Raw genomic sequence first — 12,791 nt, 5'->3', positions numbered from 1 at the left:
TTAGCAGATGCTTTTATCCAAAGCGACTTACAAATGAGGACAATAGAAGCAATCAAAACTAACAAAAGAGCATTGATATATACCTAACTGGATGGTGAAATTGTGATGAAACGATGGGTTTGCTGGAACCACAAGCAGTTCTGTCTTGGCAAGGTTGAGATGAAGGTGATGGTCCTTCATCCAGCAAGAAATGTCTGTTAGACAAGCTAACAGATGCGAGTGGCTATCGTCGGATCATCAGGATGGAATGAGAGGTAGAGTTGAGTGTCATCAGCATAGCAGTGATAAGAAAAGCCATGTTTCTGAATGACAGAACCTAGTGATGCCATGTAGACAGAGAAGAGAAGTGGTCAAAGAACTGAGCCCTGAGGCACCCCAGTAGTTAGATGTTGCAACTTGGACACCTCACCTCTCCAAGATACCTTGAAGGACCTATCTGAGAGGTAAGACTCAAACCACTGGAGTGCGGTTCCTGAGATGCCCTTTGCCAATAGGGTTGACAGGAGGATCTGGTGGTTAACCATGTCAAAAGCAGCGGACAGATCCAGCAAGATAAATATTGAAGATTTAGAATCCACTCTTGCCAGTCTTATCTATCTATCTATCTATCTATCTATCTATAGAGAGATAGATCAGTGCCTTGCAAAAGTATTCCTACTCCATTTTTCATCAATCTACACTCTACACACCATAATGACAAAGCAAAAAGCAGATTTGTGACAACTTTGCAAGTGTTTGATTGGGTTTAAGCCAAGGCTCTGTCTGTGCCACTCAAGGACATTCACAGAGTTGTCCATAAGTGACTCTTGCATTGTCTTAGTGTGTGCATAGGGTCATTGTCCTGTTGGAAGGTGAAAGTTCTGCCCAGTTCAGGTTCTGCATGCTCTGGAGGTTTTCATTATGGCTGTCTCTATATTTTGCTGCATTGAGCTTTCATTTTACTCTGATGAGTCCCTCAGTCCTGGTTGTTCCAGACTTATTCCATTAAGGATAATGGAGGCTGCATGCTTCTGTGAACCTTTAATGCGGCAGAATTTTTTCTAAACTCATCCCCAGATCTGTCTCTTGACACAATCCTGTCTCTGAGCTCTACAGGCAGTTCTTTTGACCTCAGGACTTGTTTTTTTCTATTTGCCACAGGTTAACTCCACTTGAAGTGTAGTGACATCTACAAGATATATGAATGCTCCTGAGCTAAATTTCAAGTGTCCCAGAAAATGAATACTTATGCAATAAAAATAATTTGTTTTTTATTTTTAATAAATTTGAGAAGTTGTTACAAACCTGTTTTTTGCTGTCATTATGGTGACAAAGTGTAGATTGATGTGGAAAAAAGTAGTTTAATATAAGGCAGCAACATAAAACGTGAAAAAAATGAAGGGGTATGAATACTTTCATAAAGCATTGTATATAGGCCTATACCCTTAAATATATACATTTCTTTGAAAGACACTTTTTCAGAGTACAACTAAGATCACACTTTTTTTTTTTTAAGTTATTGTATACAGGTCACCAGGGCATCACAGAGACATCATGATTTGCTAATTTTATATCCAAATTAATACTGTTTGCAGATAACGTCAATTGTTGCCAATTTTAACATCCACGTAGATAATGAAAAGATGCATTAGGACCGGTATTTTTACACATCCTGAACTGCTGGGGTTAGACAACATGCTTAAAGTGGAAATGAAGCAGTCAGTCAAGTTTACATTATTTAGTAAAGTGATTTCCACTTTGATTAAAAAATATATAACAAACATGATTAATGTAACCATTTTAAAGAAAAAAGGTTGTTTTGTTATAGCTTTTAGAGCAAGGGCACCGCCATCTTGCAGTACCACCGCGCTGTGGCTTTGTGTGTGTGTGCAGCGCCGCCGGCGCGAACAGAAATGATCTATCACAACGCCTGAGTACCGCATTTAAATCTCTTTCAGAAAAGGTCTATCACAGCGTGTAAATACCGCACTGAAATCTATTCCGTGCTGTCTCACGTTTGAATGGCTTAATCACTATAATATTTAAACTGACAAGGCTTAAAACACGTGAGAATGATCAACTTTATTGAGGAAGCAGCACTGGTCTGATTGTTCAGATAACGTTAGGTGATTAGTTAAACACTACATCCTGTTAACAGCAGGAAAGCTAATTGTATTCGCAGGTGAACATAAAATATGATACATACAACTGGTGAACCAGTCAATGTAATGCATATGTCTTAATGGTCTGACATAACAATAAAATGCGACATGAATGATTAAGCGTTGTCTGGTTACATCACCTTGCGCCTGGCATTATGAAAACAATGTTTGGGATACCACGATCAAAACTTAGCATATAGACAGTTTGATGTTGAATATTCATCCAAATTATGGTGAAAACCAAATTATTTGTGTGTTAAAATAACATTCGTGTGTTCAAAATGTAAAGAAATGCTTATATTACTTCACTGGCCATCGGAGCGAACCAACCCCGTGACGTCACACGCGATGGTACCGCAAGATGGCGGCGCCCTTGCTCTAAAAGCTATAACAAAACATCCTTTTTTCTTTAAAACGGTTACATTAATCATGTTTGTTATATATTTTTTTTATCAAAGTGGAAATCATTTTACTAAATAATGTTAACTTAACTGACTGCTTCACTTCCACTTTAAGGACCCATTCATTGTACTAATAATATTCTACATTTAATTTTGGAATGGAAATTGATGTTGAATTTCTGCCGCTGAGTGACAACATATCAAATAATTACCTAGTCTCTTGTATACTCCAAATATAGAAAACAATGAGACTTTTGAAGATATGACATGGCACGAGGAATGTCCTCCTCTAGTGCCTTTTAAGACACCAACAAGAGGAACTCTAGTGGATATATAAGTAACAGCATCTGTGTGAGGGCAATTCTGCCACTGCATTAGATTTCAGTTACTTGGCCTGCAGGCCATAGGCGTTTAATGCTAAGGGTTATGGTTTTAAAATAATTTAGCAAGCACCTATAATAGCGGTTGTGGATTTGGCACTTACTTGCTCTTCTTGTGTCTTTGCTTGCATCAGTCTGGCACGTAGCTGAACATGATAGACGCTGTAATATTTTTTAGCACGAGCAACCTGTTGCCTCTGTTCTCTAAGCTTATTTTGAGCTGACTTCTGCTGTTGGATCCTCTCCCTGAACTCTCTCTGAAACATATACAGACATAAGATTCAGAGTTGCTGAGCTCAAAGGCTTTTAATTTTGTGTGATTTAGTCTTTGCGTCTTTATTATGAGTATGCTCTTACCAGGCGACGGTTGTGTTCCTTTTCTTTGTGGATTATCTGCACCAGCATGTCATGTCTTTTCTGAGCTTCTTCTAGCTACAAATACAAAAAAGTGAACCCATTCAGTGCTGAAACACAATGAACTTGTGCACACTGATCAGTAGTCAGCTGAGACATATCAGTTAGTAACTAAAATCTGTTAACACATGACTAGGTTTATTGCATATTATTACATGTGACTATACAGTATATATTGCTTAGTACAACAGCATGTCACTATAAGTATCAACATACGTATCAAAAAGTGTTAAGAGCAGAAGGCAATATTTTCAGTGAATAAAACCTTTTTTTTGCCACCACATTATGCCAATGTAAGGCCCGGAATATATTATCTAGATTTTTTTCTTACATTTAGCCATTTTTAATTTTTACATTATAGAGAAAGTTATTTAATTGCCATGCTGACATTATGCTGATAATACTACTGTAAATGTAAATGGTTTACATAAAATCGGTGTGTTTCTGTGTGCGTGTTAGATCTCTCACTTGTTTTAAAAGTTTGGACTGTGTCTGTCTGTTCTGGTTTTGGGAAGAGCTGAGCTGGTCAATCTGTCGGAGCTGCTGTTTCCACATACGGGACAAAGTGTGAGGAGAGAGCTGCACCCGCAGAAACTCCTCCAGCAGAATGGGAAGAAGATTGTTGTCCTTCACTTTCACTAGGTAAAATGTAAAAATCATATGAAGCAAATTGTTAAAATGTATTTATATAATAAAGAACCTGAAAATCTGATGAGAACAAGGAAGGATTAGTGGATGCTGCTCTGCTGTGTGTATTTGTGTCTGTGTGGCATATATGGTTTATGAGGACACAATATGATAATTAGAGAAACGAAATTTGGAGGTTTACATCTTACATTTTTTCCAAAGTCAAAACAACTTTGAACTTTCAAAAGTTCAAGCACTTTTTCTATGTTCTTTTTTTGTATGTTCTAAATGAGAAAATCGACATGTGGCGTAAGAACCTGAGAACAGTTGTCTGCAATCTGTTCGCAGGGGTTAAAGCAAAAAAAAAAATCCTGAGCCTGAACTTTTTTTCTGGGGGCGAGGGAGGGTTGCGGGGGTGGACACATATACGCGTGTTTTGTTTTCAGCTATTTTTTTTACACAGATTTAAAAGCAGATTTACACATGTATTTTCAACTCCCAAACACGGTCAGTCATTCAGGGGCGGACCGGTGGGGGGTGGGGGTCTTCGTTTTAGTCAGTTTTAGTACCATTTAATATTCAGTGGATTATCAAAATTAAGACTACACATAAAGAACATAATATTTTCAGGAAATGATTATTATTAACATAATTTAAGGAAAAATACTGTATAATGTCAAAAACCAACAAACAATAAATAAAATTAGCAGCACTATACACGTTTTGTTAGCATAAACATTAAAATACTAATATTAAAAACGATGGCCGGATTATAAACAATCAAAAAATCTTGGTTTGGTGACTTACAACAAAACACGTTATCTACTAGATTTGACCAAAAGTAAGTAAATAAATAAATAAAAAAATATATGAAATGATTAATCTCACATTTCAGTCTTTAACTCATTTTAAGAGAAGGATCAAAATCATAAATTATAGACATTTTAGAGTTGAGATTTTTAGAATGCACATTAGCTTGTTTTACATCTACAGGTTAAGATTTACAACAAAAAATTGAGACGTTTTTCGCATTGGTCTGAACAAAAAAGGCAGACGGGGCTGAATGAAATGTAACTCCGCTGTCTGACAGCAGGTGTCGCGAAAGGAACAGCAGAAATAGAGCGGTTTCCTCGGTAACCGCTGTAAATAAAGCAGTCTCACGACATTGGGCAAATTAAAAGCAAATATCATAGAATCATGTCAGTTCTCCCTTATGCATTCATAGAATTAATTAATTCATACATTCTTTCATTTAATTTCTTTCAGCACTCTGCCTTCATTCATGTTTTCACACAAAACGAAACCTACGCTGCATGTTGCGCCTGCGTGAGACTGTTAAAATGCTGAGCAGTATTTATCTCGTTTTACCACATATTTATAGATTAATCCTTACTAAAGATTCAGTCAATTCAGTCAAGAGCAAATTTGAGCAGAGTGATTTTTCTTTTGTTCTTTAATATTAATAACACAGACAGCAAGCTGCTCTCACTTTCAGACCAAATGCACAGTTCTGACACATCAGATTTTCTCAGTTTACGTTAATTTAAAACTTTTTTTTAAACTTAAGACTGTGCTTACGAGGACACTCGCCAAAATTGCCATTTTGACTTAATTTTGTGTTTAAGCACGAAAAGAAAAGTGAACTCATCTCTGTAATGGTGTGCTGTCAGAGACGCGGCTCACTGTGCGCGCACATAAAACAGCACTCAAGGACCGAACTTAGTTCTCTTTCGTGATTTCTTACACTTGAACGGTTGAAAATCTTTTGAATGCTTAAATTGGCAAAACTTAAAAACACATGCATATGATAAACTTTGTGACGAGTCAAATTCGGGGTCTAATTTGTGACGTGGTAGCACTTTTTTACTGTAGCTTTCTCGAGCACAAGGTGCAGAAGTAGCTGGTTCTCTTAATTTCTGCCTATTTATTCTATCTACGCCCAGCGCCATTTATTTTTAAGTCCTTTATCAATTAGGACGTCTTTCCCAGGCTTCATAATCTTACTTTCCATCCTGCCGACTATGTCTCTGCTCCGGCATCTATGCTTAGTAGGACTCGGTTGCAGCTGGATCTCAACCACACTTTTTCCCAAGACCCGCCCCATTCTACTTATGATTGACTAGTAATGTTAGTTTGGTTGAAAGTGAAAGCTGTATTCCTCTCATACCATTGGTAGGCAAACTCATGAACTCGAAAGTGATATCAACACGTTTTTTTTTAATGTAGGACTATCTTTTTTTTTTTTTTTTCCTGCAGTCAAACGACTCACACCGGAGATCCGACACGGTGCCGGAAAACTTTAAGCCCTGTGTTCACCTTCACCTGTTAGCTTAGCTTACCCCTGCACTGCTATTTCCCATCCCTTTCAGGCGAAGTAATAATAAATAATATATTTTATTCATAGGTGCCTTTCAGGACACTCAAGGTTGCCATACAAGCAAAATAATATAAAAGTAAGTAACAATAAACAAGACATCACCACAGAATACAACATCACACATAGGTTACAAGTGCATTAAAAATACAGGCTCAATAAAAATCAGGTCACAAAAAGTCCTGTTTAAAAAGCTGAGTCTTGAGGCAAGATTTAAAAGTATGATGACTATTGTATGGAGAGTATGGATCACTACTGCGAATATCAAGAGGGAGGGAGTTCCATAAATGAGTGGCAGCATAACTAAAAGTTCTAGCTCCCCTGGTGGTGAAAAAATACATGTTAAGACAAAAAAAAATAATAATAATTGAGAGTGAAGATCTGATAGAGCATGAAGGGGAGTAGATGTGAAGAAGATAATTAAAGGATTATTAAAAAATCTTAAGTTAAAATTTCCTGATAATTTACTCACCCCCATGTCATCCAAGATGTTCATGTCTGTCTTTCTTCAGTTGAAAAGAAATTAAGGTTTTTGAAGAAAACATCCCAGGATTTTTGTCCATATAGTGGACTTCAACAGTTACCAAACGGTTGAAGGTCCAAATTATTGCAGTTTCAGTGCAGTTTCAAAGGGCTCTACACGATCCCACCCGAGGAATAAGGGTCTTATCTAGCCAAACCATCAGTCATTTTCTTACATAAATAAACATTTATATACTTTTTAACCACAAATGCTCGTCTTGCTATAGCTCTGCTTGCGCATGCGCGTCTTCACGTATTAAGTAATCCCGTTGGAAAGGTCAAGTGCGGTTAGCTCTTCATCTGTGTACTCCGGTTCAGAAAGGTAGGGTAGGCCGAAAAACTCAATCTAATTTTCTCCTCCAACTTCAAAATCGACCGACATCGTTGTTTTAACTTTTTTTGTAAAGGGCATTTGACTTTTCTTTGCACGTTCGCTTTGTAAACGCTGGGTCGGTGCTTCCGCCTACGTCACGCGTGACCTTTCCAACATGATTACGTAATGCATGAAGTTGAGCTAGTGCACGACTAGCATTTGTGGTTAAAAAGTATATAAATGTTTTTTTTATTTTAATTTCGAAAATGACTGATCGTTTCGCTTGATATGACTTTTATTCCTCGGCTGGGATCACGTAGAGCCCTTTGAAGCTGCACTGAAACTGCAATTTGGAGCTTCAGACCGTTGGTTCCCATTAGGGCTGAACGATTTTGGAAAATTATTATTATTATTCTCTCTCTGTTATTCATTTATTTTTTGTGGGTTTCATGCTGTCCGCTAAGGCATAGGACACACACAGGCTTTCCTCCTCACCAACGACATTAAACACCGTGTCTACACCGGAGACACCGCGAGCGGCAAAATACAGTAGAACCATTATAATCAGTGACGCTGTGTACACTGGATGCGGCGCGACATTAAACTGATGCCTTGTTCTATTTATGACGTACTGACACAAAGTTCAAATGATTTGCAACGGTCGCTTTGTACAGTAGAGCTGTTGCGGCGCGACACGACAACTGTAGCGTCTGGTATAGACACGGTGAGTGAAGCCGAGAGCAAGATATGCCTCGTCATATTTTCTGCATTTAGCTTGTGAATGACCAGCACCTGCCTGGGTCTGTGCGACTTCATCTATGTCTTTTCTCTTCCCTTTCACAAACCAATCCATCTCCCATTCTAATTTACGTCCTTTGGCTGTTTACTGTTTTATTTATTTTCTTTTTCTGCTGATGGCCCGCGCTCGACTTGAAGCAGCGCTGCTTAGACCGATGGGTGTGTGTCAACAAAGTACTGCGAGAGCTATAAGAGAGCGCGGACGTCTCCTTATGCTTTCTCTCACCGTACTTTGATGAAAAATCGCGTTTTGTCATATCGCGATATTATCGCAAATGCAATTAATCGTTCAGCCCTAGTTCTCATTGAAGTCCATTATACGGAGAAAAATCCTGGAACATTTTCCTCAAAAACCTTCATTTCTTTGCGACTGAAGATAGAAAGACATTAACATCTCAGATGACATGGGGGTGAGTAAATTATCAGGAAATGTTTATTCTGGAAGTGAACTAATCCTTTAAGGTATGGAGGAGTGAGATTATTAAAAGCCTTGAACGTAAGAAGCAGAAATTTACAATCGATACATTTACAATACAGAAAGCCAGTATAATCGCTGAAGAACTGGAGAAATATGCTTGATGGAAGGAGTTCTAGAAAGAATACGAGCTGCAGAGTTCTTAAACAACTGAATTTTATAAAGATGTTTAGAATGGAGACCAGATAGGAGAGCACTGCAGTAATCAATACATGTAGCAACCAGTGCATGGAAGAACTGCAGTGCTACTTATTGTGAGGGAGGGACAGTGATGATTGATATTACTTCAATGAAAGTAGGCTATGCAGTATGAGTGATATTAACATGAGCTTCAAAGGATAGGGTGTTATCGTGGATGACACCCAGACTCTTAACCGAAGTAAATTTTTTTATTAATAGCTACAGAAAGATAATCAGATTTTTGCAGAATATATTTCAATCCTGCAAGGAGGACGTCAGTTTTACAACTGAGTTTAAGAAATTAGCTGAAAGCCAGTCTTTAATTTCAGCTAAACAGCTCGACAAAGAAGGTGGAGGGAAGGAACTCGAGGGCTTGGAAGACAGCTGGTTGTCATTAGTGTAGCAATGAAAATGGATACCAGATTTACTAAAAATATGACTGAGAGGAAGTAAATAGATAATGAATAAAAGATAGCCCAAAACAGAACCCTGAGGAACACCACTGTTAACTTTAGATAGTTTTGGTTGGAATTGTTTAAGTTGGATTAACTGAGTACAACTAAAGAGGCTTTAAACCAAGACAGTAATCCCAACGAAAGCTAACCTGTCAAGAAGTATATTATGTGTATAATTTCGGTAATTAAAGAGGACAAAGATGGTAAACAGTTTTGACTAAGTGAATTGAAAGAGGGTTGAGCTGACAAGTGATAGATTTGTATTTCCGGATAAGACAAAATATATCTTCAGCAGTCGGTAGAGTGAAAGTACAAAAGACAGAGTGTGAAGGCACAAGAAAAGTAACTGCTGGTGGATATTTTAAATTTTAGACTCAAAACAGATAATAAAAGTCTGGCAAAGAATGGTGGAATAGGCCTACATATTTGGTGGCAGAAAGTCAGATGGTCATCAAATATTTATGACCACTAGCCCAAATTAATTTGGAATAAAAGTCAAATTTAACTTTAGCAAGGCATCCTTGTAGTGTTGGATGTGGTCAACATGCATTTCTTTGTGAATAGTATATAATATAATTAATAAGTAATATTATTACTATGTGTTTCTAGATCCCTACTATCACTACCACTCGCAAACCATGCATCCCACAATGTAGACAGCGCAATCCTAACAACCTGCGCACTTTGCCTATGTCTACTAATACACTACTTTCTTTTTCTATTGGTCTCTGGAATTGCCAGTCTGCTGTAAACAAAGCAGATTTTTATTACTTCTATTACTAGTCATTCAAGACTAAACCTCATGGCTCTGACAGAGACCTGGATCATACCAGAGGACAATGCTACACCTGTAGCACTCTCCAATAATTTCTCTTTTTCCCACTCCCCCCGTCTGACTGGAAGAGGTGGAGGTACTGGTCTGCTTATCCCTAATGATTGGAAATTTAATCCTTTACCATCTCTGAGTATCAACAGCTCCTTTGAATCACATTCAACCACTATTACCCACCCTCTTAAAATCCATTTTATAGTTGTTTATCGACCCCAAGGACCACTAGGTAACTTCGTGGAAGAATTAGATGTGCTGCTCTCAATCTTTCCTGAGGATGGTACTCCCCTAGTTATGCTTGGAGACTTCAACATCCACCTAGATAAACCTCAGGCTGCAGACTTCCACACTCTGCTTGCTTCTTTTGATCTCAAGCAAGTATTAACTACGGCTACTCACAAATCAGGCAACCAACTGGACCTTATTTACACATGACACTGCTCCACTGATCATGTACTGGTGACTCCACTGCACACCACACGAGGGCTGAATGCTTCCGCTGACGCTTCCGCCTCAGCTGACAGACAACAAACAAATACACAGCCACCCGACACTTCAGATAAAACAGCTGTGGACGCCTTGTTAAATTAGCACACCCAAAAGCCTATAGCAGGGCAATTGCTCAAATCGAAACTATAAAGTTCGCACTTAAGTGCAGGAATGGAGCAATATAAATAACAAAAGCTCCTTCTTAGCCGACGGCTATTACTTTATACAAAGTACAACGGAAAATGGCAGTAGAAATAGCTAGAGAACGAAATAAACCTTAGCAGCAAGTAACAATTTAAACAACAGATGCAGAAACAAAGTATTAAGCAAACACTCACGCGCTCCCGCCTGTTCTGCTGACTGACTTCTCCCAAAACAAAAATTAATTATGTGTTTGTTCTCTTTTTATTTACATTGTTTTTATTTGTTTAGTCGTTTATTTTTGTGTAATTGTTTTTTTTATTTGTGTAGTTTTTTTTTTCCATTTAATTGTTTTTATTTTTGTTTTTTGTTTTGTGTGTGTGTGTGTATATATATATATATATATATATATATATATATATATATAAAATACCTTGCTACGTGTACTGCGTTAGGCTAAACGAGACTTGTCATCTGCACTTACATATTGTTGCTCTTTTGTTAGTTTAATCGCTTTATGTATCCCCCAATTGTAAGTCGCTTTGGATAAAAGCGTCTGCTAAATGACTAAATGTAAATGTAATAAGCGAAACTGTTAGCCAATCACAGCAGTGCGCGTTTACTTGCGAGTTGTGAATGCACCCTGCCTATAAAATCAGACTGTTCTGCAGAGAGGCTCAAAAACAGGATAGAAAATAGCCTATTACTTCTAAATATGTGTTTTTAATGTAAAATCACACTAACATTATAAGTGAACCTCAGAGAACATTATAAAATTAAAGCTGCAAGCAGCATTTATCGGGGTTCAAGCGTATTAAGACCTTTATGCCATCTATGGTGTTAGGGTCTAGGCTGACATGAAAGCATTTAAGATTTATAGGCTTTTGAGTACATTTGGAGATGGCCATTTTCTTAATGATCCTGTTATGGCTATCCAAATGGTAAAGTTCAACAAATTGTTGACCTAAAAAAATCTAGAGAATTGTAATGCAGTGGTTTTGAGGTTTAGTGAAATACCTAGGACCTTAAGGCAAAGTTATAGAGAATGAGGAGATTCAACATATGCTATGAATATTGTTTATGTGTGATACATAGCGCCACCTGATTTCTTTTATACTTCACACAGACTGCTAGAGGCAAAAGTCAAACAGGCCCACCAAGTTTCGTTTTGATCGGCCTCTGTTAACCTGGTCTAACAGGTTCTCAAATTTCATAGGCCAATGGCAGCCATGTTTTTTGAGAGACACGAAGATCCTCATAGACATTCATGGCACCTTCGACCAAGACACTGCATGCCAATGTTCAAGTCAATCGGACTAACGATTGCGTAAAGGCATTTTAATGTTTTTTTTTTCTGTTATAGCGCCACCAAGTGGACAATCACTTTACCATCATGGCAACTTGGACAAGGACAGTGCATGCCAATTTTCAAGTCAATCAGACTAACTGTTGTGTAGATGTAGTGGTTTTCATGTTTTTTTTTCCTATTACAGTGCCACCAAGTGGCCAAAAGCAAAATTTTTTACTGTGACCTCGGACTGAGCTTCTACACGTGTACCATGTTTGGTGAAAATATCTCATTGCAAACAAGAGATATAATCATTTTAGTAAAAGGCAACTGCTACTTCAAATGTTTTAGCATTCTGTTGCAAATCACCAATTGAAATTCTTTTGATAACTTTTTGCCATGAGTTTGTGATGTTGTGAATGCGCTCAGGACAGTTGGACATTGCGGTGTATCAGGTAGAGTGTGATCAGATGTCTGATAGTTTTTTTACTTTTCTTTTATCCATAGAGCTTTGTAAAGTCATGAAACTAACCATATTTCCTCAGAATGACTTGTTCTCTGTATGTAATAAGTTTTAAAGTGTTTCGAATGACTTGGTTAAAGATATAAGAAAATTACTGCTATCTTTTTTACTGTTACTTTAATAAATCGCCACTGCAACACCGTTCAAGATATCCAATATCCGTTCGCAATTTAGTATCTTCAGTATATTGGCATCATGTAGACGAAGTTTGGTGTGAATTGCTTGTTTCTCCTGGACGGAGTATCCAGACTGATCGTTTCGTGTCTTAAGACCTCAATGTATCGTCACAAGCCGCAGGGTTTAATTTGGTTTTGTCTGGGTATGTTTTTTTTTTTTTAAACTCTCAAAGCTCTGACTGACATTATATGACTGAAAGACTGCAACGGTTTGAGTTAAAAATCTTCGTTTGTGTTCTACTGAAGAAACAAAGTCACCTACACC

The 12,791-nt window shown here is 37.7% G+C and overlaps 1 protein-coding gene across 5 annotated transcripts in view; it reads right to left on the bottom strand.

Moving 5' to 3' along the window:
- LOC107704562 (centrosomal protein of 95 kDa) overlaps window positions 1-12,791 on the bottom strand; it is a 201,714-nt gene that overhangs the window by 55,549 nt on the left and 133,374 nt on the right. For all 5 annotated transcript variants that reach the window (XM_016507520.1, XM_016507516.1, XM_016507517.1 and 2 more), the window contains 3 exons: window positions 3,805-3,974; window positions 3,280-3,354; window positions 3,027-3,179 (listed from right to left, as the gene is read on the bottom strand). In XM_016507520.1, the coding sequence (XP_016363006.1) occupies window positions 3,027-3,179; window positions 3,280-3,354; window positions 3,805-3,974 (398 nt within the window). The remainder of the gene's footprint in view (window positions 1-3,026; window positions 3,180-3,279; window positions 3,355-3,804; window positions 3,975-12,791) is intronic.

Source organism: Sinocyclocheilus anshuiensis, unplaced genomic scaffold (assembly GCF_001515605.1).
Source record: "Sinocyclocheilus anshuiensis isolate Anshui unplaced genomic scaffold, SAMN03320099.WGS_v1.1 scaffold2480, whole genome shotgun sequence".
NCBI classification, from domain to species: Eukaryota; Metazoa; Chordata; class Actinopteri; order Cypriniformes; family Cyprinidae; genus Sinocyclocheilus; species Sinocyclocheilus anshuiensis.
This window is presented reverse-complemented; position numbering and strand designations above follow the sequence as displayed.